Source organism: Procambarus clarkii, chromosome 8, assembly GCF_040958095.1.
Source record: "Procambarus clarkii isolate CNS0578487 chromosome 8, FALCON_Pclarkii_2.0, whole genome shotgun sequence".
Lineage (NCBI taxonomy): Eukaryota > Metazoa > Arthropoda > Malacostraca > Decapoda > Cambaridae > Procambarus > Procambarus clarkii.
Window position 1 is genome coordinate 44543957 of NC_091157.1, and position 25725 is coordinate 44569681.

Here is a 25725-nt window from a genome sequence, read left to right on the forward strand (position 1 = left end):
TCTCTCACACTCGCGCGCTCTCTCTCTCTCTCACACTCGCGCGCTCTCTCTCTCTCTCTCACACTCGCGCGCTCTCTCTCTCTCTCACACTCGCGCGCTCTCTCTCTCTCTCACACTCGCGCGCTCTCTCTCTCTCTCACACTCGCGCGCTCTCTCTCTCTCTCACACTCGCGCGCTCTCTCTCTCTCTCTCACACTCGCGCGCTCTCTCTCTCTCACACTCGCGCGCTCTCTCTCTCTCACACTCGCGCGCTCTCTCTCTCTCACACTCGCGCGCTCTCTCTCACACTCGCGCGCTCTCTCTCTCTCTCACACTCGCTCTCTCTCGTTTTGCCGGCATACCACTAGGACAAGCTTGTGGCTCACTGGTTGTTTTTCTCACTAAAAACCTATCAAACAACACTTGTTTTTCCCCTACCTTGAGGTTACTTCGAGGTGCTTCCGAGGCTTAGCGTTCCCGCGGCCCGGTTCTCGACCGGGCCTCCTCGTTGCTGGACTGGTCAACCAGGCTGTTGGACGTGGCTACTTGCAGCCTGACGTATGAATCACAGCCTGGTTGATCAGGTATCCTTTGGAGGTGCTTATCCAGTTCTCTCGAACACTGTGAGGGGTCTGCCAGTTATGCCCCTTATGTGTAGTAGAAGCATGTTGAACAGTCTCGGGCCTCTGATGTTGATAGAGTTCTCTCTGAGCACCTGTTGCACCTCTGGTTTTCAACGGGGATATCCTGCACATCCTGCCATGCCTTCTGGTCTCATGTGATGTTATTTCTGTGTGCAGGTTTGGGACCAGCCCCTCTACTATTTTCCATGTGTAAATTATTATGTACATCTCCCACTTGCACTCAAGGGAATACAGATTTAGGCTCCTTAGTCGGTTCCAGTAGTTTAGATGTTTTACTGCATGGAATCTAGCAGTGATGGATCTGTTCGCTCTCCTGGTCAGCAATTTCTCCAGCTTTGAAAGGGGTTGTCATTGTGCAGCAGTACTCCACTCAAGAGCCCTAGCATTTTTAAAAGTACAGTGGCACGTCGACTTACGATTGCCCCTACTTATGATAATTTCAAGTTACGATGTAAATTTCATCGAAAAATGCGACTCGACATCCAATGGTGTCATCGACTTACGATATTTGTTGGTACACGTTCAGGTCGACCGAGCGTGTGGTTTCCGGTCAAGCGGCCGACCTGCCTCAGTTTACTACAGCTGCCCGCTTAGTGACGATCGCGCCTATAAGAAATTTCGCTTTTGTGGTGATTTTTTTGCATTTTGAACATTAAAGTAATTATTATATATCACGCCATGAGTCTCAGGCAAGTCAGTGGTAAGGCTCAACATATGAGATCCCATGTAAGGATGACCATAGAGCAGAAACAACATATCATTCGTAAATATGAAGATGGTGTGCGGGTTGTTGGACTGGCTAGGCAGTACAACAAATCTCGGTCAACGATATCCACCATACTGGCTAAGAAAAAGGACATTATGGGTGCTAAAGTGATGCATCATTACAAATATTAAAACGAAGGGAAACAAATGTCCCCTTCCAAACAGTAACAACTCTCCTCCTCCCCACTCAACACCATCTTCCATATGCCATCAAGAGCCCTCCATAAAGGTAAGATAAACTTAGGTACTGTATTGTAGTTAGAAAAAAACATTGTATTCAGTATAAAATGTATTTGTATGTTAATATTTTGGAGGGTGGGGAACGGATTAATTCAAATCCCTTTATTTCTTATGGGAAAAATCGCTTCGACTTACGTTATTTCGACTTACGATCCGTCTCTGGGAACGGATTAGCATCTTAAGTCGAGGCCCCATTCTATCATTGGTATAGCATCTCTAGTGTGAAAGATCGTTGTTATCCAACCTGTCATTTTTCTTGCATTTGTGACGGCTACTTTATTGTTTTCTTTAACGGTACGGTCTTCCGACATGAGTACACCCAAATCCCTTACATTGCCTTTTCGTTCCATGTTATGATTTGACTGAGTTTTGTACATGGTTTCCGTTTATATATTTTCATTTTTTCCGTAGTGCATGAGCTGGACCTTATTTACATTAAACACCATATTATTTTCTGTAGCCCACAGAAAGACCTGATTTACATCTGATTGGAGGTTTGCCATGTCCTCTATGTTGTCTAATGAAAATCCTAGTGTCATCTGCAAAGGATGATACAGTACTATAGATTGTGTCCGTGTCTATGTCCAATATGAGGATGAGAAAAAGTACTGGAGCAAGCACAGTACCCTGGGGGACCGAACTCTTCTTGGTTGGACAGGATTTTATTCCGTTGACTATTACACATCGAGTTCTGTTAGTCAGGAAATTGTAGATCCATCTGCCTATTTTTCTATTAATTCCTTTTGAACGCATTTAATGTGCAATAACACCATGGTCACATCTCTCAAAGGCTTTTGCGAAAAGCCTACGTTGTAACACTTGTCTGAAGTGAGACATCACATTGTCATTAAAAATGTTAACACAATGCCCTGCACCCTGCAACAGCTTCATTTGGGTGACACTTTTCAGCAAAACTTTGCAATTCTTCCCATACCACACATTTTCTTAATAAATGATGGAGACATCCTCTACTCTACATCAACAACCTGCACACCATCTTCATGTTTACAAACGCTCTCGTTTTACCTTTATGGTCATCCTCACATGTGTTTTCATATGTTGAACCTTAACACTGACTTTCTTGGGACCCATGGCATGATATATAATAATTACTTTTATGTTCATAAAACAAAAGATCACCAAAATGATGGAATTTCTTACAAGCATGATCGTCACTAAGTGGGAGGCTCTGGTAAACTGAGGCAGGTCGGCCCGTGCCACCAAGAACTGTGTGCTCGGTCGACCTGAACGCGTATCAACGAATATCGTAAGTCGACGACACGATCGTAAGTAGAGTCACACTTTCCGACCAAATTTACATCGTAACTCAAAAATATTATAAGTAGGGGCAATTGTAAGTCGAGGTGTCACTAAAATAATAATATATCTTTGGATTAGGTTTCCTTTGATACACTTAGAATTAAACACATTAGCATTATTACAACTGGTAATTTTCTTATGGAAATATTCAAGTGTTTTCATTTTCTTTCAATGTTTCATCAACAGCTTACATCTTCTGGAAGATGTACATGGTAAGGGGAACATAAGAACACTAAAATAACATTAACAATTCAACATGTATATGTTGTTCACATCATCCCATCACTAATGTAGCTGCAGGTTTAGGATCCAGCTGGCTATTATACAGAAGCTCATTTTAACATACTTGAGATCAATTAAAAAAACACAAGCCAAAGTTCAAATTTATTACAAGTGCTTACAATTCAGTTGCATCCATTTCTGCACAGAGGCATGTGGTTCGACTTTAAATGTACCACAATGAAGAAACAATGAAAGAACAGAACTACTGTACCTTGCAAATTGCGAATTGTAGTACTGAACAGTTTCCACCACAACAAAAATACAAAACGTTGTCAAGTAACCAGTATTGTATGCAAATTGAAAGTCGGAGGTGTCTTATTTGTCAACTAGAAAGTCAATGAGTATATAATCAAATACTTAGTTTAATAGTGTGTTTAGGGCTGATCAACCCGGTGATGTTAGGCTTAGACCAACCAGGCTGTTAGACGCGGCTGCGAGCAGCCGCGTCTAACAGCCTGGTTGATCAGTCCAGCAACCAGGAGGCCTGGTCGACGACCGGGCCGCGGGGACACTAAGCCCCGGAAGCACCTCAAGGTAGCCTCAAGGTAGGTAGGGTAATAACTCTGTAGCTATCAGGAGGAGGACATAAAAGATCAATAGTTCTTTGGTGTGGGAACAAGTGGTTATTATAGATAACGATGTACCATGGGAGAGAAAGTCCGAAAGACACAGATCGATAAAACACAGTTATGGAATTCCATGTTTAAGGTTGTCAGAGTACATGTTAAAGGGGCTATCATAACTCCCATTTTTTAGCTTTCTTACAGCTTTCTCAACCATTATAGGGGTTACAGTGTGCAGGTGTTTAACATTAGGGACAGGGAGCATTAGAGGGTGGTGGCAGGCCATGAGCAGTCATACTGTGGTTTATCCTTTCTGTCAAGGCTGGGTTTTTTGTCACTCCAGGATCACCAGTGTAACGGTAATGTCAAGTTTGAACAACATAATATAGTATCTAGATGTATGTTTTATGTAAATGGTTACAGCAGTGGTTGATGCATGGTATGGCAATGTCTTCGACCATAGGTGAAGCTTTAGTGCACCAGTGGTAGAAGAAACCTGTCGTGGTTGGTGGGACTGAGGATAGTAAGACGTGACGTTACGATCTTACTGCTGGCTGCTATCTTGAGGTTATCTTGAGATGATTTTGGGGCTTAGCATCCCCGTGACCCAGTCCTCGATCAGGACTCCTTTTTGTTACACACCCCCAGGAAGCAGCCGTGGCAGCTGTGACTCTCAGGTACCTATATACTATACCGTTAGGTGAACAGGAGTATCAGGAAAAAAGAAACTCTTCCCATTTGTTTCCGCCTCCACCGGGACTCGAACTCGGAACCTCAGAACTACGAATCCCGAGGGTTGTCCACTCAGCTGTCAGGCCCCCCTGACATGTTGAGAGACTGCTCGTTGTGAGTCTGCCAGTTGAAATAAATCAGAGGTGATCTTGCTTCTGGCTGGGTTGTATCGAGACATCCCTGATACTGTGGTCAGATGGTCTTACATCCCACTCTGACTAGGTTTAGAGCAAGGCTGTTCGTTAATTAGTTAATGGGAAACCCCTTGACGTTGTTTGTAGTATGTGGAATTGTTTGGGTTCATTTGTAGTATGTGGAATTGTTTGGGTTCATTTGTAGTATGTGGAATTCCTGGAAAGTTTCAGTAGCTGCTACATTATTTCTAATGTAGTTGCTAAAAGACAAGTGGCAGGAGCCATTAAAAGGTTGTGCCATTAGCGACCATCAATAAAAAGATAAGGTGGTGGTGGGGTACCGCCAGACTTGGCAGCTTGCCAACATCACTACCCATCAGGTGCGCCTTCTATAATTAACCATTAAACTGCTCTTGTCATTTGTGAGCTCATTACACAATACTGTATATCCCTTCACGACCAAAGATCATATTCACTACAAAAAATCTACCACTTATTCATGCCCATGCCACCTCTCAGATGGGTTAATCTTCATCAATCCTGCCGTTCTAAAACAATTGACCCATGACGCTCATGTTTTTTGTGAACAATTTATGTGCCTCTTATTATTCAAAGTTCCTAAATATTTTATTTGGATGTCATTCAATACCAGAGACCTCTGGCAATCATTTGCCATATTGGGAAAAAATGTGAAAGCATAAGCTATATTACTGGGCATTATTAGAAAAACTGGCACCATTTTGAGTGCATTATCATCCATTTATTGATGTCTAAGCACGTTAACACTGATGCTATGTAAAATTTCAAGGTCTTTTATGGACAAGTTAGATAATTGTGATAAAGAAAAATCTACTGCAAGTAGTTTACTTCAAAATTTGTTTTCAGAATATGATGTCAACATTTATTCACCTCACAATAGCAAAAATGAAATAATTAGAATTTTTTTCCCCCCTACATCAAACTGAGTAGTTTGAAATGTCTTACTTTGTGGAGGTTCCGGGGATCAAAGGCCCCGTGGCTTAATCTCCCACCAGGTCTCCACGTTGATGGTTTGGTCAACCAGGCTGTTGGACGCGGCTGCTCGCAGCATGATGTATGAATCACAACCTGGTTGATCAGGTATTCTTTGGAGGTACTTGTCGAGTTGTCTCTTGATCACTGTGAGAGGCTGGCCAGTTATGCTCCTTACCTGTAGTGGGAGTGTGTTGAAAAGTAATTACCTAAGTGTAATTACGTAAGTGTAGTTACAGGATGAGAGCTACGCTCGTGGTGTCCCGTCTTCCCAGCACTCTTTGTTATATAACGCTTTGAAACTACTGACGGTCTTGGCCTCCACCACCTTCTCACCTAACTTGTTCCAACCGTCTACCACTCTGTTTGCGAAAGTGAATTTTCTTATATTTCTTCGGCATCTGTGTTTAGCTAGTTTAAATCTGACCTCTTGTTCTTAAAGTTCCAGGTCTCAGGAAATCTTCCCTATCGATTTTATCAATTCCTGTTACTATTTTGTATGTAGTGATCATATCACCTCTTTTTCTTCTGTCTTCTAGTTTTGGCATATTTAATGCTTCTAACCTCTCCTCATAGCTCTTGCCCTACAGTTCTGGGAGCCACTTAGTAGCATGTCTTTGCACCTTTTCCAGTTTGTTGATGTGCTTCTTAAGATATGGGCACCACACAACCGCTGCATATTCTAGCTTTGGCCTAACAAAAGTCGTAAACAATTTCTTTTGTATATAGCCATCCATGTATTTAAAAGCAATTCTGAAGTTAGAAAGCGTGGCATAGGCTCCTCGCACAATATTCTTTATGTGGTCCTCAGGTGATAGTTTTCTATCTAGAACCACCCCTAGATATCTTTCTTTATCAGAATTCTTTAAAGATTTCTCACAGAATATATAGGTTGTGTGGGGTCTATGTTCTCCTATTCCACATTCCATAACATGGCATTTATTAACATTAAGTTCCATTTGCCAAGTGGTGCTCCATATACTTATTTTGTCCAGGTCATCTTGAAGGGCATGACAATCATCTAAGTTTCTTATCCTTCCTATTATCTTAGCATCATCAGCAAACATGTTCATATAATTCTGTATACCAACTGGTAGATCATTTATGTAGACAATAAACATCACTGGTGCAAGAACTGAACCCTGTGACATTTCTCCATTCCAATACATTGCCTCTGATCACTGCCCTCATTTTTCTATCAGTCAGAAAATTGTTCATCCATGTTAGAAGCTTACCTGTCACCCCTCCAATATTTTCCAGTTTCCAGAACAACCTCTTATGTGGAACTCTGTCGAAAGCCTTTTTTAGGTCCAGATAGATGCAGTCAACCCAACCATCTCTTTCCTGTAATATCTCTGTTGCTCGATCATAGAAACAGAGTAAATTCGATACACAGGATCTTCCAAATCAAAAACCATACTGTCTGTCTGATATTATATAATTTCTCTCCAGGTGTTCTACCCATTTAGTTTTAATTATTTTTTCCAATATTTTGACTATTACACTTGTCAATGATACAGGTCTATAATTAAGGGGGTCTTCCCCGCTTCCACTTTTGTAGATTGGAACTATGTTAGGCTTTTTCCACACATCAGCTACAACTCCTGTTAACAGGGATGCCTGAAAAATCAGTTGAAGTGGAATGCTGAGCTCAGGTGCACATTCTCTCAGAACCCATGGTGAAACTCCGTCTGGGCCAACTGCTTTATTCTTATTTAGCTCCTTGAGCATTTTTTCCACTTCATCTCTAGACACCTCTATGTGCTCTATGTTGTTCTCTGGAATTCCTATTGTGTCTGGTTCCCTGTAGATTTCATTTTGTACAAACACACTTTGGAACTTTTCGTTTAATGTTTCACACATTTCCTTTTCATTTTTCGTGAATCTATTTCCCATTTTCAACCTCTGAATATTATCCTTTACCTGCAATTTGTTGTTTATGAATTTATAGAATAGACCTGGTTCTGTTTTACATTTGTCTGCAATCCCTTTTTCAAAATTTCTTTCTGCCTCTCTCCTCACTGCCGTGTAGTTTCTCGCATCTTTGTATCGCTGGTATGTTTGGGGGTTCGGCCTCTTTCTGTATTGATTCCATTTTTGTGTCTTTTGGTCTCTGGCTCTCGCAATTTCTGCTGAACCAGTCCTGTTTCCTAGTTCTGCATCTCTGTTTTGGTATAAAAAATGTTGTGCCTTTATCATATATTTCACTAAACTTGACATACATCTCATTCATTTCCTTGCCTAGCAACAAGTCTGTCCAATTATACTCGCTAAAAAAAAATTAAGGTTGTCATAATGTCCTCTCCTAAAGTCAGGTTTTTCAATTGCATCAACCTTCTTATTTTCTTCCAGATTATAACGCATTGCATACTTTATTCCCAAAAAGACATGGTCACTTTTACCCAAGGGAGGAAGGTACTGAATGTCAAATATTTCTTCCTCCTTCCTGGTAAATATCACGGGCCCTTGATGTTGATAGTTCTCCCTCAGCGTAACTATTGCACCTCTGCTTTTCCTTAGCTTAAATCTATGTCCTCTTGTTCTTGAAGTTGCTGGTTTTAGGAATTCCTTTGTCACTTTGGTAGATTCCTGTTGTTATTTTGCAAGTGGTGATCATATCCTCTCTTTTCTTTCTATCTTCTGGCAGTCACAAGCAGTAATGACCCGTGATTTCATGCACTAGATGGTACTTCACTGGATGGTATTACCCATATAATCAATATTCATTAGATACAATTAGAAATGTTGCACTATGCATGATTGCAATGATATTAAGGAAATAACCAACCTCTTTTGTACTAATTCTTCAGGTTACCACCAATACATCAGCTTGAGGTAAACTTTGAAAATGATTGCCAAATAATTTCATGCCGTGCCAATAAGTTTCCAATTTATAAATAATTACCACATTTTAACCCCAATTGCCATTCAGTTCTAGGCATTGGCATGATCAGGTGAACTGCACCTATTTCCCCATCATCCTCAGCCCTCTCTTTCCATACAGGCTATTCATGTTCGTGCCATCTCTTGGGTGGCTTAATCTTCTTCAATCAATCAATACTCTCTTTATCAATACTCTCTTTCCCACAAGAGTTACTACTCCTGTTTTAAGCGGGCTATATATTAATGCCGCAGAATGTACCCAATTACAGTACGAGGGGAAATTAAGGTGAGACTGATGCTTACCTGACGTTTTCATGTCGCTGGATGTAGATCTTGTGAAACTGTCCCTCCACTGGCTTGATGATGTCCGCTTTCATCTCCATGGCCACGTGTTGAGGCAACACAGATAGCAATAGACGTTCCTGAAACATAAGCATCATCAAACTAATCTTAAGCCATCCCAGAAATATAATTGACCGTGTAAAAAAAACTGTCCTCATCTAGATGTAGAATTCATACGAAAATCAATATTCAATTCAAAATACACACAGGACACAGGACCAGACACATACACAGGAAGCAGGAACACACACACACAGGACACACACACACACACACACACACACACACACACACACGCACAAGACGAAGCTGGAAAAAGTCCAAAGGTATGCTACTAGACTAGTCCCAGAACTAAGAGGCATGAGTTATGAGGAAAGGCTGCGGGAAATGCACCTCACGACACTGGAAGACAGAAGAGTAAGGGGGGACATGATCACAACCTACAAAATCCTCAGGGGAATCGACCGGGTAAACAAGGATGAACTTTTCAACACTGGTGGGACGCGAACAAGGGGACACAGGTGGAAGCTGAGTACCCAAATGAGCCACAGAGACGTTAGAAAGAACTTTTTCAGTGTCAGAGTAGTTAGCAAATGGAATGCATTAGGAAGTGATGTGGTGGAGGCTGACTCCATTCACAGTTTCAAATGTAGATATGATAGAGCCCAATAGGCTCAGGAATCTGTACACCAGTTGATTGACGGTTGAGAGGCGGGACCAAAGAGCCAGAGCTCAACCCCCGCAAGCACAATTAGGTGAGTACAATTAGGTGAGTACACAGGAAAGTGCTAAGGGAAGTGAAAAATCGGATGAGAAAAAGTTGCCCTAGTGTTTACAGTGCAGAGAAGAACATTCAAGATGGCCACTGGCAAGGGGAAAAACAAAACAGAGCTTGATTTTGAGGGATTCAATGAAGAAAGCATTGATATTAGTAGTCTACATAACAAGTTGGTAAATTTAGATACTATAGTGAACTCTCATGTAGAAATAATTAGTAAATTGAAAGAAAGTAATGACTATTTGAATAGCAAAGTTTTATGTCTTGAGGGTTTAGTGAAAGACTTGCGCAAGGATAAGAATCAATTGGAAACAAATTGCAAAGCCATGGAAGAAGAAAATAAACTCTTAAAAATAGCTTTGGAAGAAGTTAAAGTAAATTTAAACATAAATGACTACAATAGGTTAGGCAAGGAAATTCAACAGGAGAAACAGCTTTTGTCAGCACAGATGGAGGAAGTTACACAGGGAATAGAACAGTGCAAGAAAGATATGCAACTCACTTATGCACAAGTGGCCAAGGAGAAGGAAAAAATAGAAGAAGCAGTAAAGGAAGTCAAACACTGCAGCAACCAAGATAAAACAAACATTAGGCTAGAAGTGAGGAAAGAATTGGCATCTAACCCGAAGTTGGTGCAAAACACAGTTGATCGGAGTAAGTCCCTGATCATTTTTGGCTGCAAAGAAAAGGCGATAACATCTAGGTCAGAAAGAGCTGTAGAAGAAGCTAAAGTAGTAGATAAAATTGTTGGCCTCGTGGAAGGTCTTACAAACAGAGAGAATGTGTGCGACTACAGGAGAATAGGCAGGTACGTAAAAGGGAAAGATCGACCTTTGAGGATCACCCTAAACGGTGCCAAACAGATGGAAGAAGTACTAAGGAATGCTAGGAAATTGCAAAGGGATGAGGATGGGAAAGGGTGGTCGTTAAGACGAGATCTTTCAAAAGAAGATAGAGAGAAGCTGAAACTGAACCTCGCCGAGGCAAAACATTTAAATGAGAGCAGGAATGAAGAAGAAATAAATTCTTTTTTCTACAAAGTGATAGGGGTAGGCAAACCAGTAAAGTGGTACATAAAGGCAAACCAACAAAATCAATAGAGAGAGGGGGAGTGAAGAATAAGGAGAGGGGGAACAAGTTCCTGAAGATTGCATACACCAACATAGATGGAGTGAGATCGAAGATACTGGAGTTAAGTGATGTAATACAGCTGCAGACACCAGACATTGTTGCACTCACGGAGACAAAACTTGAAGATGTAATTTTAAACGAGGTCATATTCCCAAGGGGCTACTCAATATGGAGACGGGACAGAAAAATTAGGAAAGGCGGTGGCGTTGCTGTGCTGGTAAAAGAACACCTAAAGGTGAAGGAAATAATGACTGCCAATCCACAAGAAGTTGACATAATAGCACTAGAGATCTGCTATGAGGATGATAAACTAATGATGATAAATGCATATAGTCCACCGCCAAGCAGCACATGGTCAAAGGAGGAGCTAGATAGTAAACGTGAAGGTCTTATAACAATAATGAGAGAGATTATAGCGAGAGCGGATAACGATAGATCACGACTGTTAATAGTCGGTGACTTCAACTTGAAATCCATAGACTGGGAAGCATATGAAGCTAAAACAGAAGATTTTTGGACCTGTAAATTTGTAGACCTCATCCTGGAAACATTCTTGTATCAACATGTTAAACAAGCTACGAGGATGAGGGAAGGGGACGTTCCCTCCATGCTAGATTTGATATTTACCAGGAAGGAGGAAGAGATATTTGACATTCAGTACCTTCCTCCCTTGGGTAAAAGTGACCATGTCTTTTTGGGAATAAAGTATGCAATGCATTATAAGCTGGAAGAAAATAAGGAGGTTGAAGCAGTTGAAAAACCAGACTTCAGGAGAGGACATTATGGTGACCTTAGAAATTTTTTTAGTGAGTATAATTGGACAGACTTGATGCTAGGCAAGGAAGTGAATGAAATGTATGGCAAGTTTTGTGAAATATATGATAAAGGCACAAAAAAATTTATACCAAAACAGAGATGCAGAACTAGGAAACAGGATTGGTTCAATAGAAATTGCGAGAGGGCTAGAGACCGAAAGACACAAAAATGGAATCAATACAGGAAGAGGCCGAACCCCCAAACATACCAGCGATACAAAGATGCGAGAAACAACTACACGGCAGTGAGGAGAGAGGCAGAAAGAAATTTTGAAAAAGGGATTGCGGACAAATGTAAAACAGAACCAGGTCTATTCTATAAATTCATAAACAACAAATTGCAGGTAAAGGATAATATTCAGAGGTTGAAAATGGGAAATAGATTCACGGAAGATGAAAAGGAAATGTGTGAAACACTAAACGAAAAGTTCCAAAGTGTGTTTGTACAAAATGAAATCTTTAGGGAACCAGATACAATAAGAATTCCAGAGAACAACATAGAACACATAGAGGTGTCTAGAGACGAAGTGGAAAAAATGCTCAAGGAGCTCGGTAAGAACAAAGCAGCTGGCCCAGATGGCGTTTCACCATGGGTTCTGAGAGAATGTGCATCTGAGCTCAGCATTCCACTTCACCTGATCTTTCAGGCATCCCTGTGTACAGGAATCGTAGCAGACGGGTGGAAACAGGCTAACATAGTTCCAATCTACAAAAGTGGCAGCAGGGAAGACCCCCTCAATTATAGACCTGTATCATTGACAAGTGTAATAGTGAAAGTATTGGAAAAACTAATCAAAACTAAATGGGTAGAACACCTAGAGAGAAATGATATAATATCAGACAGACAGTATGGTTTTCGATCTGGAAGATCCTGTGTATCGAATTTACTCAGTTTCTATGATCGAGCCACAGAGATCTTACAGGAAAGAGATGGTTGGGTTGACTGCATCTATCTGGACCTAAAAAAGGCTTTCGACAGAGTTCCACATAAGAGGTTGTTCTGGAAACTGGAAAATATTGGAGGGGTGACAGGTAAGCTTCTATCATGGATGAAAAATTTTCTGACTGATAGAAAAATGAGGGCAGTAATCAGAGGCAATGTATCGGAATGGAGAAATGTCACAAGTGGAGTACCACAGGGTTCAGTTCTTGCACCAGTGATGTTTATTGTGTACATAAATGATCTACCAGTTGGTATACAGAATTATATGAACATGTTTGCTGATGATGCTAAGATAATAGGAAGGATAAGAAATTTAGATGATTGTCATGCCCTTCAAGAAGACCTGGACAAAATAAGTATATGGAGCACCACCTGGCAAATGGAATTTAATGTTAATAAATGTCATGTTATGGAATGTGGAATAGGAGAACATAGACCCCATACAACCTATATATTATGTGAGAAATCTTTAAAGAATTCTGATAAAGAAAGAGATCTAGGAGTGGTTCTAGATAGAAAACTATCACCTGAGGACCACATAAAGAATATTGTGCAAGGAGCCTATGCGATGCTTTCTAACTTCAGAATTGCATTTAAATACATGGATGGCGATATACTAAAGAAATTGTTCATGACTTTTGTTAGGCCAAAGCTAGAATATGCAGTTGTTGTGTGGTGCCCATATCTTAAGAAGCACATCAACAAACTGGAAAAGGTGCAAAGACATGCTACGAAGTGGCTCCCAGAACTGAAGGGCAAGAGCTACGAGGAGAGGTTGGAAGCATTAAACATGCCAAAACTAGAAGACAGAAGAAAAAGAGGTGATATGATCACTACGTACAAAATAGTAACAGGAATTGATAAAATCGACAGGGAAGGATTCCTGAGACCTGGCACTTCAAGAACAAGAGGTCATAGATTTAAACTAGCTAAACACAGATGCCGAAGAAATATAAGAAAATTCACCTTCGCAAATAGAGTGGTAGACGGTTGGAACAAGTTAAGTGAGAAGGTGGTGGAGGCCAAGACCGTCAGTAGTTTCAAAGCGTTATATGACAAAGAGTGCTGGGAAGACGGGACACCACGAGCGTAGCTCTCATCCTGTAACTACACTTAGGTAATTACACTTAGGTAATTACACACACACACCACTAGAAGTGTTTCATATTACCCGTGGGGAAGTAAAGGTGTGTTTACTAGAGTTGGATGTGACAAAGGCTATAGGCCCAAATGGAATCTCCCCTTGGATACTAAAGGAAGGAGCAGAAGCACTGTGCCTGCCACTCTCCATAGTGTATAACAAATCACTGGAAACGGGAACTGCTAGAAATTTGGAAGGCAGCTAATGTAGTTACGATATACAAGAAAGGGGATAGGCAGGAGGCACTGAACTACAGGTCAGTGTCACTAACCTGAATACCATGCAAGCTGATGGAGAAGATTGTGCGAAGAAAGCTAGTGGAGCATCTGGAGCGAAAGAACTGTTACACAGCGTCAACATGGGTTCAGGGATGGCAAGTCCTGCCTCACAGGGCTAATTGAATTCTATGACCAGGCAACAAAAATCAGGCAAGAAAGAGAGGGGTGGGTATACTGGATATTTTTGGATTGTCAAAAAGCCTTTGATACAGTACCACACAAGAGGCTAGTGAGAAAGCTGGAGATGCAGGCTGGAGTGAAAGGGAAGGTACTCCGTTGGATACGGGAGTACCTAAGTAACAGAAGACAACAAGTTACTGTGAGGGGTGAGGTCTCGGATTGGCGTGACATCACAAGTGGGGATCAGTCCTTGGACCAATACTGTTTCTGATATATGTAAATGATCTCCCAGAGGATATAGAATTGTCTCTCTCAATGTTTGCTGATGATGCAAAAATTATGAGGATTGAAACAGAGGATGATAGTAGGAGGCTACAGGACGACCCAGACAGACTGAATGAATGGTCACCTGCTTGATATCTGTTTGATGGGGTTCTGGGAGTTGTTCTACTTCCCAAGCCCAGCCCGAGGCCAGGCTCGACTTGTGAGAGTTTGGTCCACCAGGCTGTTGCTTGGAGCGGCTCGCAGGGCCACATACCCACCACAGCCCGGCTGGTCCAACAAATGGCTGTTAAAGTGGAAAGGCGGTGGAAACAGGAGGCGAGACACAAGATACAGAATAGGAGATGAAGTACTTAATGAAACGGAAACAGAGAAAGACCTAGGAATTGATATCACACCAAGCCTGTCTCCTGAAGCCCTCATAAGAAGAATTACGTCTGCGGGACATACAAGGCTGGCTAACATCAGAACAGCCTTCAGGAACCTGTGTAAGGAATCTTTTAGAATCTTGTACACCACATACGTAAGACCAATCCTGGAGTATGCGGCCCCAGCATGGAGCCCGCACCTTGTCAAGCACAAGACGAAGCTGGAAAAAGTTTAGAGGTATGCCACTAGACTGGTCCCAGAACTAAGAGGCATGAGTTACGAGGAAAAACTGCGGGAAATGCACCTTACGACACTGGAAGACAGAAGAGTGACGGGAGACATGATCACTACCTACAAAATCCTCAAGGGAATTGACAGAGTAGACAAGGATAAACTATTCAACACTAACAGGATGCGAACACGGGGACACAGGTGGAAACTGAGTACCCAAATGAGCCACAGGGATGTTAGAAAGAACCTTTTCAGTGTCAGAGTAGTTAACAGGTGGAATGCATTAGGCAGAGATGTGGTGGAGGCTGACTCCATACACAGTTTTAAATGTAGATATGATAGAGCCCCAGTAGGCTCAGGAATCTGTACACCAGTTGATTGACAGTCGAGAGGCGGGCCCAAAGAGCCAAAGCTCAACCCCCGCAAGCACAATTAGGCCAGTACAGGAAGCAGAACCAGACCTGCTTGATACCTGCTTGATGGGGTTCTGGGAATTCTTTTACTCCCCAAGCCCAGCCCGAGGCCAGGTTCGACTTGTGAGAACTTGGTCCAACAGGCTGTTGCTTGGAGTGGCCCGCAGGCCCACATATCCACCACAGCCCAGTTGGTCCGGCACTTCTTTAGAAAACTATCTAGTTCTCCCTTGAAAATGTTCACGGTTGTTCTAGCAATATTTCTTATACTCGCTGGGAGTATGTTGAACAACCCTGGGCCTCTGATGTTTATACAGTGTTCTCTGTGCCTATGGCACCCCTACTCTTTACTGGTTCTATTCTGCATTTTCTTCCATATCGTTCACTCCAGTACACTGTTATTTTACTGTGTAGGTTTGGTACCTGGCCCTCCAGTATTTTCCATGTGTATATTATTTGATCTCTCTCTCGTCTCCTGTCTAGTGAGTACATTTGGAGAGCTTTGAAATGATCCCAATAATTTAGGCGCTTTATCGCATCTATGTATGCCGTATATGTTCTCTGTATTCCCTCTATGTCTGCAATCTCTCCTGCTCTGAAGGGGAAGTGAGTATTGAGCAGTACTCAAGACAGGACAGCACAATTGATTTGAAGAGTAACAACCATTGTGATGGGATCCCTGGATTTGAAAGTTCTCCATCCTATCATTTTTCTGGCTGACACAATATTTGCTTGGTCATGCTCCCTAAACAATAGGTTGCCAGATTTGATTGTGATTTGTACCCTGTATTATGTTTAAGATCCTCATTTTTACCGTACCTGAATACCTGAAATTTATCACTAATAAACATCATGTTATTTTCTGCTGCCCATCCGTAAACTTTATTAATACTGTATCTGCATGTAATTTTTCAATGTTTTCAGCACAGGCGGTAATTTTCATGCTGATTTTTGTGTTATCTGCAAAGGATGATACGAAGCTGCGACTTGTATTTTTGTTTATATGACATGAGAATAAGGAAAAGCAGTGGTGCAAGGACTGTACCCTGAGGTACAGAGCTTTTAATCGAGCTTGGACTCAATTTTATTTGATTGACTTACTTTTGTATTCTGTATGACAGGAAATGTATGATGAAATGTATGAAATGTAGGACTATCCACCGTCCTACATTACCAGTTATTCCCATTGATCTCATGTTATGTGCTATCACACTATAGTCACATTTGTCGAATGCCTATGCAAAGTCTGTGTATACAACATCTGCATTTTGGTTTTCTTCTAAAGCTTCTGTGATGATGACATAATGGTTGAGTAACTCTGACAGACAGGATCTTCCCACTCTAAATCCATGTTGTCCTGGGTTGTGTAATTCATTATTTTCCATAAAACTGGAAATTTGATTCCTAATCACTCTTTCTAAACTCATATTATGTGAAATGTTAGTGCAACTGGTCTAAAAAAAATTGTCAAAGCTTTACTACCTACTTTGTGCAGAGAAACTATATCTGCACACACACACACACACAGGAAGCAGGGCCACACACACACAGGAAGCAGGGCCAACGAGCCCAAAGGCGCGTACAACCATTGAGTTGTTGAATCTTGGCTACCCAGCCTCCTGGGTCTTGGCTACCCAGCCTCCTGGGTCTTGGCTACCCAGCCTCCTGGGTCTTGGCTACCCAGCCTCCTGGGTCTTGGCTACCCAGCCTCCTGGGTCTTGGCTACCCAGCCTCCTGGGTCTTGGCTACCCAGCCTCCTGGGTCTTGGCTACCCAGCCTCCTGGGTCTTGGCTACCCAGCCTCCTGGGTCTTGGCTACCCAGCCTCCTGGGTCTTGGCTACCCAGCCTCCTGGGTCTTGGCTACCCAGCCTCCTGGGTCTTGGCTACCCAGCCTCCTGGGTCTTGGCTACCCAGCCTCCTGGGTCTTGGCTACCCAGCCTCCTGGGTCTTGGCTACCCAGCCTCCTGGGTCTTGGCTACCCAGCCTCCTGGGTCTTGGCTACCCAGCCTCCTGGGTCTTGGCTACCCAGCCTCCTGGGTCTTGGCTACCCAGCCTCCTGGGTCTTGGCTACCCAGCCTCCAGGGTCTTGGCTACCCAGCCTCCAGGGTCTTGGCTACCCAGCCTCCAGGGTCTTGGCTACCCAGCCTCCAGGGTCTTGGCTACCCAGCCTCCAGGGTCTTGGCTACCCTGCCTCCAGGGTCTTGGCTACCCTGCCTCCAGGGTCTTGGCTACCCTGCCTCCAGGGTCTTGGCTACCCTGCCTCCAGGGTCTTGGCTACCCTGCCTCCAGGGTCTTGGCTACCCTGCCTCCAGGGTCTTGGCTACCCTGCCTCCAGGGTCTTGGCTACCCTGCCTCCAGGGTCTTGGCTACCCTGCCTCCAGGGTCTTGGCTACCCTGCCTCCAGGGTCTTGGCTACCCTGCCTCCAGGGTCTTGGCTACCCTGCCTCCAGGGTCTTGGCTACCCTGCCTCCAGGGTCTTGGCTACCCTGCCTCCTGGTTGATACCTGGTTGATGGGGTTCTGGGAGTAGTTCTACTCCAAGCCCGGCCCGAGGCCGGGCTTGACTTGTGAGAGTTTGGTCCACTAGGCTGTTGCTTGGAGCGGCCTGCAGGCCCACATACCCACCACAGCCCTAACTGCAATAATTAACTGCAGGAGCTTAAAAGAAAAATCTAAATAGCTCTTAAATAATTTCAAGTAAATATACAGTAATGTATGTGAGTAGGCGAGAAAATTCCCACACGAAATGTGCCAAAGCCTAAAGATATCATTTGTGGGTAACAATTTATATTTCTTCCTGGAATACTCTGATATTTTGGTATTTGCCATATGTTTACACCTTTGGTGCCACAGATTGAAGATGCAGAGCAAGAGGAAGTTTGTGGTTAGGTTTAAGAGATTTTTCTAAGCAGTATTTGATATTCATTAGTTGGTCATTAAATTGCCGAAGTCACATCTGGTAACAAGGACAGTAAAACCAAGATTTTACTTTCATTTTCAGCTTTACAGGGTGACAGACCCCATCCTGCAATCTTCCTGTTGGCTACCTTACCTACAACACAAATTATAAGCATCTTGGAAATATGACAGCCGCGAACATCCTGGAAAAGTGTGACAGCCGCGAGCATCCTGGAAAAGTGTGACAGCCACGAGCATCCTGGAAAAGTGTGACAGCCACGAGCATCCTGGAAAAGTGTGACAGCCACGAGCATCCTGGAAAAGTGTGACAGCCACGAGCATCCTGGAAAAGTGTGACAGCCACGAGCATCCTGGAAAAGTGTGACAGCCACGAGCATCCTGGAAAAGTGTGACAGAACCGAGCATCCTGGAAAAGTTTGACAGCCGCGAACATCCTGGAAAAGTGTGACAGCCGCGAGCATCCTGGAAAAGTGTGACAGCCGCGAGCATCCTGGAAAAGTGTGACAGCCGCGAACATCCTGGAAAAGTGTGACAGCCGCGAGCATCCTGGAAAAGTGTGACAGCCGCGAGCATCCTGGAAAAGTGTGACAGCCGCGAGCATCCTGGAAAAGTGTGACAGCCGCGAGCATCCTGGAAAAGTGTGACAGCCGCGAGCATCCTGGAAAAGTGTGACAGCCGCGAGCATCCTGGAAAAGTGTGATAGCCACGAGAATCCTGGAAGTGCGACAGTCATGAGCATCCAGGATGAGTAGAAGCCGCGAGCGTCCTGGAAGTGTGGAAACCATTTAGCCATGAAAGTAAATTATATAAATTTTCTTCGTCCATTGATGGAATTCTTTAATCCATACATACATAGGTATTTTTCGTGGGTCTATTATTTTGGTATTCTTGGTAGTGTTTAAGAGAAGTTAAGAGCAGTTAAAGCACTAGTGACCACCAGAGGTTGCCACGTGATGGATCGCGGCACTTCAGCCAGGACTAATAATAACACTGAAGCACAAGACGACCATTTGCGTCACAGACACCACCTAGGTGCCAAGCACTCTTTTACCCACCATGGATGCCAGAGCAACTCAATACCCACCACCACCATACCCACCCATCCCATCACTACTACCTTGCTTAACCCTCTGTGTGCCGGGGGGGGGGGGTTGTGGCCCGCAGGCCCATATATCCACTACAGCCTGGTTAGTCCGACACTAGTTAACCCTTCACAAAATTATCAATTGTGATTTGGACCCCTTTTAAAGATCATTATTGTTTAATTTACATATGGGATTCTTCCGACCAAACTGTCTCGACCTGGTGAACACCTGTCTGTGGTGGACCATCCATACTGAGGTCCCACTAGACGAGTCTACTTAGGCCGTGTACCGCTGCTCTGGCATGATTCCCTTCGTGTCTGGTTTCTCTCTCAGTGATTATATCCTCTCCCATAGCCATACCCTCATTCATTTATTTTCCCTGCTCCATTCACAGCATCTCCCTCTCGTTTGGTATTTTCCTTTGGAAGTTCTAGAGTCCGGAGTCCGGAATAGAGTCTTGCCGCCAGCAACAGGAAGAACGGACCAAACAGCACTGTGTATACAAACTACATCTCCTAAACATTGACTGTTACCTCATAACATTAAACCAATAAATAGAAGTACCCGGACAACTGGCCAGGAGGCATCTTGGAAGCAGGGAGGGAAGCGTGATGTTTGAGGGGGACTGGGGCAAAACACCAGGCTGCCTCCCTCCACAAACTGTAAATATTGACCTCCCATATCATCCCGAAATTACCTACCAATCCTTAAGGTGTATTCAATCCTCTACCAGCACCTAGTGCAGTGTCTACTGTTGTAGATGGGTGGCGTCTGACAGCTGATGCTGCTGCTGTTGATGCGTGGCGTCTGACAGCTGATGCTGCTGCTGCTGCTGTTGATGCGTGGCGTCTGACAGCTGATGCTGCTGCTGCTGCTGCTGTTGATGCGTGGCGTCTGACAGCTGATGCTGCTGCTGCTGCTGCTGTTGATGCGTGGCGTCTGACAGCTGATGCTGCTGCTGCTGCTGCTGTTGATGCGTGGCGTCTGACAGCTGATGCTGCTGCTGCTGCTGCTGTTGATGCGTGGCGTCTGACAGCTGATGCTGCTGCTGCTGCTGTTGATGCGTGGCGTCTGACAGCTGCTGCTGCTGTTGATGCGTGGCGTCTGACAGCTGATGCTGCTGTTGATGCGTGGCGTCTGACAGCTGATGCTGCTGCTGCTGCTGTTGATGCGTGGCGTCTGACAGCTGATGCTGCTGCTGCTGCTGTTGATGCGTGGCGTCTGACAGCTGATGCTGCTGCTGCTGATGCGTGGCGTCTGACAGCTGATGCTGCTGCTGCTGCTGTTGATGCGTGGCGTCTGACAGCTGATGCTGCTGCTGCTGCTGCTGTTGATGCGTGGCGTCTGACAGCTGATGCTGCTGCTGCTGCTGTTGATGCGTGGCGTCTGACAGCTGATGCTGCTGCTGCTGTTGATGCGTGGCGTCTGACAGCTGATGCTGCTGCTGCTGCTGCTGTTGATGCGTGGCGTCTGACAGCTGATGCTGCTGCTGCTGCTGCTGTTGATGCGTGGCGTCTGACAGCTGATGCTGCTGCTGCTGCTGCTGTTGATGCGTGGCGTCTGACAGCTGATGCTGCTGCTGCTGTTGATGCGTGGCGTCTGACAGCTGATGCTGCTGCTGCTGTTGATGCGTGGCGTCTGACAGCTGATGCTGCTGCTGCTGCTGCTGTTAATGCGTGGCGTCTGACAGCTGATGCTGCTGCTGCTGCTGTTGATGCGTGGCGTCTGACAGCTGCTGATGCTGCTGCTGCTGCTGCTGTTGTTGTTGATGCGTGGCGTCTGACAGCTGCTGCTGCTGTTGATGCGTGGCGTCTGACAGCTGATGCTGCTGCTGCTGTTGATGCGTGGCGTCTGACAGCTGATGCTGCTGCTGCTGTTGATGCGTGGCGTCTGACAGCTGATGCTGCTGCTGCTGTTGATGCGTGGCGTCTGACAGCTGATGCTGCTGCTGCTGTTGATGCGTGGCGTCTGACAGCTGATGCTGCTGCTGCTGTTGATGCGTGGCGTCTGACAGCTGATGCTGCTGCTGCTGTTGCTGCGTGGCGTCTGACTGCTGCTGCTGTTGCTGCGTGGCGTCTGACTGCTGCTGCTGTTGCTGCGTGGCGTCTGACTGCTGATGCTGCTGCTGCTGCGTGGCGTCTGACTGCTGATGCTGCTGCTGGTGCGTGGCGTCTGACTGCTGATGCTGCTGCTGGTGCGTGGCGTCTGACTGCTGATGCTGCTGCTGCTGCGTGGCGTCTGACTGCTGATGCTGCTGCTGCGTGGCGTCTGACTGCTGATGCTGCTGCTGCGTGGCGTCTGACTGCTGATGCTGCTGCTGCGTGGCGTCTGACTGCTGATGCTGCTGCTGCGTGGCGTCTGACTGCTGATGCTGCTGCTGCGTGGCGTCTGACTGCTGATGCTGCTGCTGCGTGGCGTCTGACTGCTGATGCTGCTGCTGCGTGGCGTCTGACTGCTGATGCTGCTGCTGCGTGGCGTCTGACTGCTGATGCTGCTGCGTGGCGCCTGACTGCTGATGCTGCTGCGTGGCGTCTGACTGCTGACGCTGCTGCGTGGCGTCTGACTGCTGACGATGCTGCGTGGCGTCTGACTGCTGATGCTGCTGCGTGGCGTCTGACTGCTGATGCTGCTGCGTGGCGTCTGACTGCTGATGCTGCTGCGTGGCGCCTGACTGCTGATGCTGCTGCGTGGCGCCTGACTGCTGATGCTGCTGCGTGGCGTCTGACTGCTGATGCTGCTGCGTGGCGTCTGACTGCTGACGCTGCTGCGTGGCGTCTGACTGCTGATGCTGCTGCGTGGCGTCTGACTGCTGATGCTGCTGCGTGGCGTCTGACTGCTGATGCTGCTGCGTGGCGCCTGACCTGCTGCTGCTGCTGCGTGGCGCCTGACTGCTGTTGATGATGATGATGCTGCTGCTGCTGCTGCTGCGTGGCGCCTGACTACTACTGCTGCTCCTGCATGGCACCTGCCTGCTGCTGCTGCGTAGCGTCTGACTGCTGATGCTGATGCTGCTGCGTAGTATCTGACTGCTGATGCTGCTGCGTGGCGTCTGTCTGCTGATAATGCTGCTGCGTGGCGTCTGTCTGCTGATAATACTGATGCGTGGCGTCTGTCTGCTGATAATGCTGATGCGTGGCGTCTGTCTGCTGATAATGCTGGTGCGTGGCGTGTGTCTGCTGATAATGCCGATGCGTGGCGTCTGTCTGCTGATAATGCTGATGCGTGGCGTCTGTCTGCTGATAATGCTGATGCGTGGCGTCTGTCTGCTGATAATGCTGATGCGTGGCGTCTGTCTGCTGATAATGCTGATGCGTGGCGTCTGGCTGCTGATAATGCTGATGCGTGGCGTCTGTCTGCTGATAATGCTGATGCGTGGCGTCTGTCTGCTGATAATGCTGATGCGTGGCGTCTGTCTGCTGATAATGCTGATGCGTGGCGTCTGTCTGCTGATAATGCTGATGCGTGGCGTCTGTCTGCTGATAATGCTGATGCGTGGCGTCTGTCTGCTGATAATGCTGATGCGTGGCGTCTGTCTGCTGATAATGCTGATGCGTGGCGTCTGTCTGCTGATAATGCTGATGCGTGGCGTCTGTCTGCTGATAATGCTGATGCGTGGCGTCTGTCTGCTGATAATGCTGATGCGTGGCGTCTGTCTGCTGATAATGCTGATGCGTGGCGTCTGTCTGCTGATAATGCTGATGCGTGGCGTCTGTCTGCTGATAATGCTGATGCGTGGCGTCTGTTTCCTGATGCTGATGCGTGGCGTCTGACTGCTGATGCTGATGCGTGGCGTCTGACTGCTGATGCTGATGCGTGGCGTCTGACTGCTGATGCTGATGCGTGGCGTCTGACTGCTGATGCTGATGCGTGGCGTCTGACTGCTGATGCTGATGCGTGGCGTCTGACTGCTGATGCTGATGCGTGGCGTCTGTTTCCTGATGCTGATGCGTGGCGTCTGTCTCCTGATGCTGATGTGTGGCGTCTGTCTGCTGATAATGCTGATGCGTGGCGTCTGACTGCTGATGCTGATGCGTGGCGTCTGTCTCCTGATGCTGATGCGTGGCGTCTGACTGCTGATGCGTGGCGTCTGACTGCTGATGCTGATGCGTGGCGTCTGACTGCTGATGCTGATGCGTGGCGTCTGACTGCTGATGCTGATGCGTGGCGTCTGACTGCTGATGCTGATGCGTGGCGTCTGACTGCTGATGCTGATGCGTGGCGTCTGACTGCTGAGGCGTGGCGTCTGACTGCTGATGCTGATGCGCGGCGTCTGACTGCTGATGCGCGGCGTCTGGAGTCGAACACCTTGTTAGACTCTTCTCCCTGTTCTCTTCCTTGCCTTTCTATCTCCTCCCGGTTCTCTTCCTTGTTCTACCATCTCCTCCCGGTTCTGTTCAGCACCCTACAACCGGCGGTGTATGTGCGCATTTACGCGAACACACACCGTCATTCTTACTATAACCAGCATGCTCACAAAGTTCAGGAACCCGAGCATCAGTTGAGAGCTCAGAATGTGACGATTTAGAGGCAGAATCACAGTGCCCAAGAACACCTGGGTGAGTCACGTGAACCAGGTGCGCGAGCAGTAGCCGGCCGGCCCATCACGACCTCAATAAAACAAGCGACTCTTGAAAGCTGGGAATGATATTGCACATTGGCTAAAAAAGATAATGAAGCGCAAGACAGACGAACCAGATACTTGCATACAAGACTGGTGCAAAGAGGAAGGAACACGGAGATGAAAAATAGAGAAAATAACCAAATTAAGGGTCAGCAAGAGAAACGATATAATAGATTACGGTAATCATCAAATCCAGGGATCCATTCACAATGCTCATTCTATTCAAATCATTTGCGCTGTCCCGTCTTGAGTACTGTGACACTCACACACTGCTCCCTTTAGAACAGGAGACACTTCTGAAATTGAGGGAAGAGAGAATACAAACAGGCATGCATAGTTACGATAAAGCACTTAAACTACTGGGATCGTCTGAATCGTCTCAATTTTTTTTTTATTTTATTTTTTTTTTTTTTGAGATATATACAAGAGTTGTTACATTCTTGTACAGCCACTAGTACGCGTAGCGTTTCGGGCAGGACCCTGGAATACGATCCCCTGCCGCGAAGAATCGTTTTTTCATCCAAGTACACATTTTGCTGTTGCGTTAAACAGAGGCTACAGTTAAGGAATTGCGCCCAGTAAATCCTCCCCGGCCAGGATACGAACCCATGACATAGCTCTAGAAAGGAAACGAGGCGTTATCACATAATAAATACATGGAAGACGTAGGAGAGTCGGCTCCTTAATTTGCACAATAAAATAACATACTGGAGTGAACAATATGGTACAAAATGCAGAATATAGCCAGTGAAGATTACAGGTGCCATAGGCACAATCAGAGAACTATATGAACATCAGAGGTTCACGGTTGTTCAGTATCCTTTCTGCAAATATAAGAAATATTGCCGGAACAAAAGTGGATGTCTAAGAAAAAAAAATGGAATTTTTTGCAAGAGGTGCTGAACCTACCAGGCTGTAGTGGATATGTGGGCCTGCGGGCCGCTCCAAGCAACAGCCTGTTGGACCAAGTTCTCACAAGTCAAGAAGGCCCCAGCCCGGGCTAGGGAAGTAGAACTCCCGCCAGGTACAATGCAGGTAAAGAGTGAAAGCGAGAGACGGAGAGATATAGATATAGTTAGCCAGAGGCCGTCGGAGCACAAGAAAGAAAAGCACATACCAGCTTGTCGTTCTCATCCTCCATCTGGAGCCTGGCAGCGATACAGTTACGGGTGTCGAGGAAGGCCTTGCGCTGCGCCGCCTGCATCATCTGCTGTAGCCACACCCCGGCTACGTTTACCGCTGCCGCCATCACGCTGTTCGCCACCAGCTATAAAACAGGAGAGAGAGAGAGGGCCGTTAGTGTCTCGTCAGGTAGCACCCGACTCATAACTAAACGTAACTTATATATATATAATGTAATTCTCTAATTTTAAGTTAATGATTAATCCACTCATTGAAAACCATGATGCTACCACTATTAATAATTCGCAAAAAATACACAACGCCTTTGGATTCGTCAAAAGGACAGTGATACACAAGTCAGACAGGCAGAAATATGCACACAAAAACTACCCACCCGCTTTACTTTTATTCCGGCAATATTTCTTATATTAGCAAGAAGCATACTGAACAACCATGGATCTCTGAGGTTCACACAGTTTTCGGATTGTGACTATGGCACCTCTAATCTTCACTGGCTCTATTCTGCATTTCCTTCCGTATCGTTCACTCCGATGTGTTATTTTACTGTGCAAATTTGGGACCT

The 25725-nt window shown here is 45.5% G+C and overlaps 1 protein-coding gene across 7 annotated transcripts in view; it reads right to left on the bottom strand.

Moving 5' to 3' along the window:
• The window catches only part of LOC123759646 (adenylate cyclase type 1), a gene marked incomplete at its 5' end in the record, with an annotated part of 300312 nt that extends 275025 nt beyond the window's left edge, over window positions 1-25287 (bottom strand). For all 7 annotated transcript variants that reach the window (XM_069317785.1, XM_069317786.1, XM_069317792.1 and 4 more), the window contains 2 exon segments: window positions 8857-8975; window positions 25138-25287. In XM_069317785.1, coding sequence (XP_069173886.1) covers window positions 8857-8975; window positions 25138-25287 — 269 coding nt within the window.
• Between the last annotated feature and the right edge of the window lie 438 nt (window positions 25288-25725).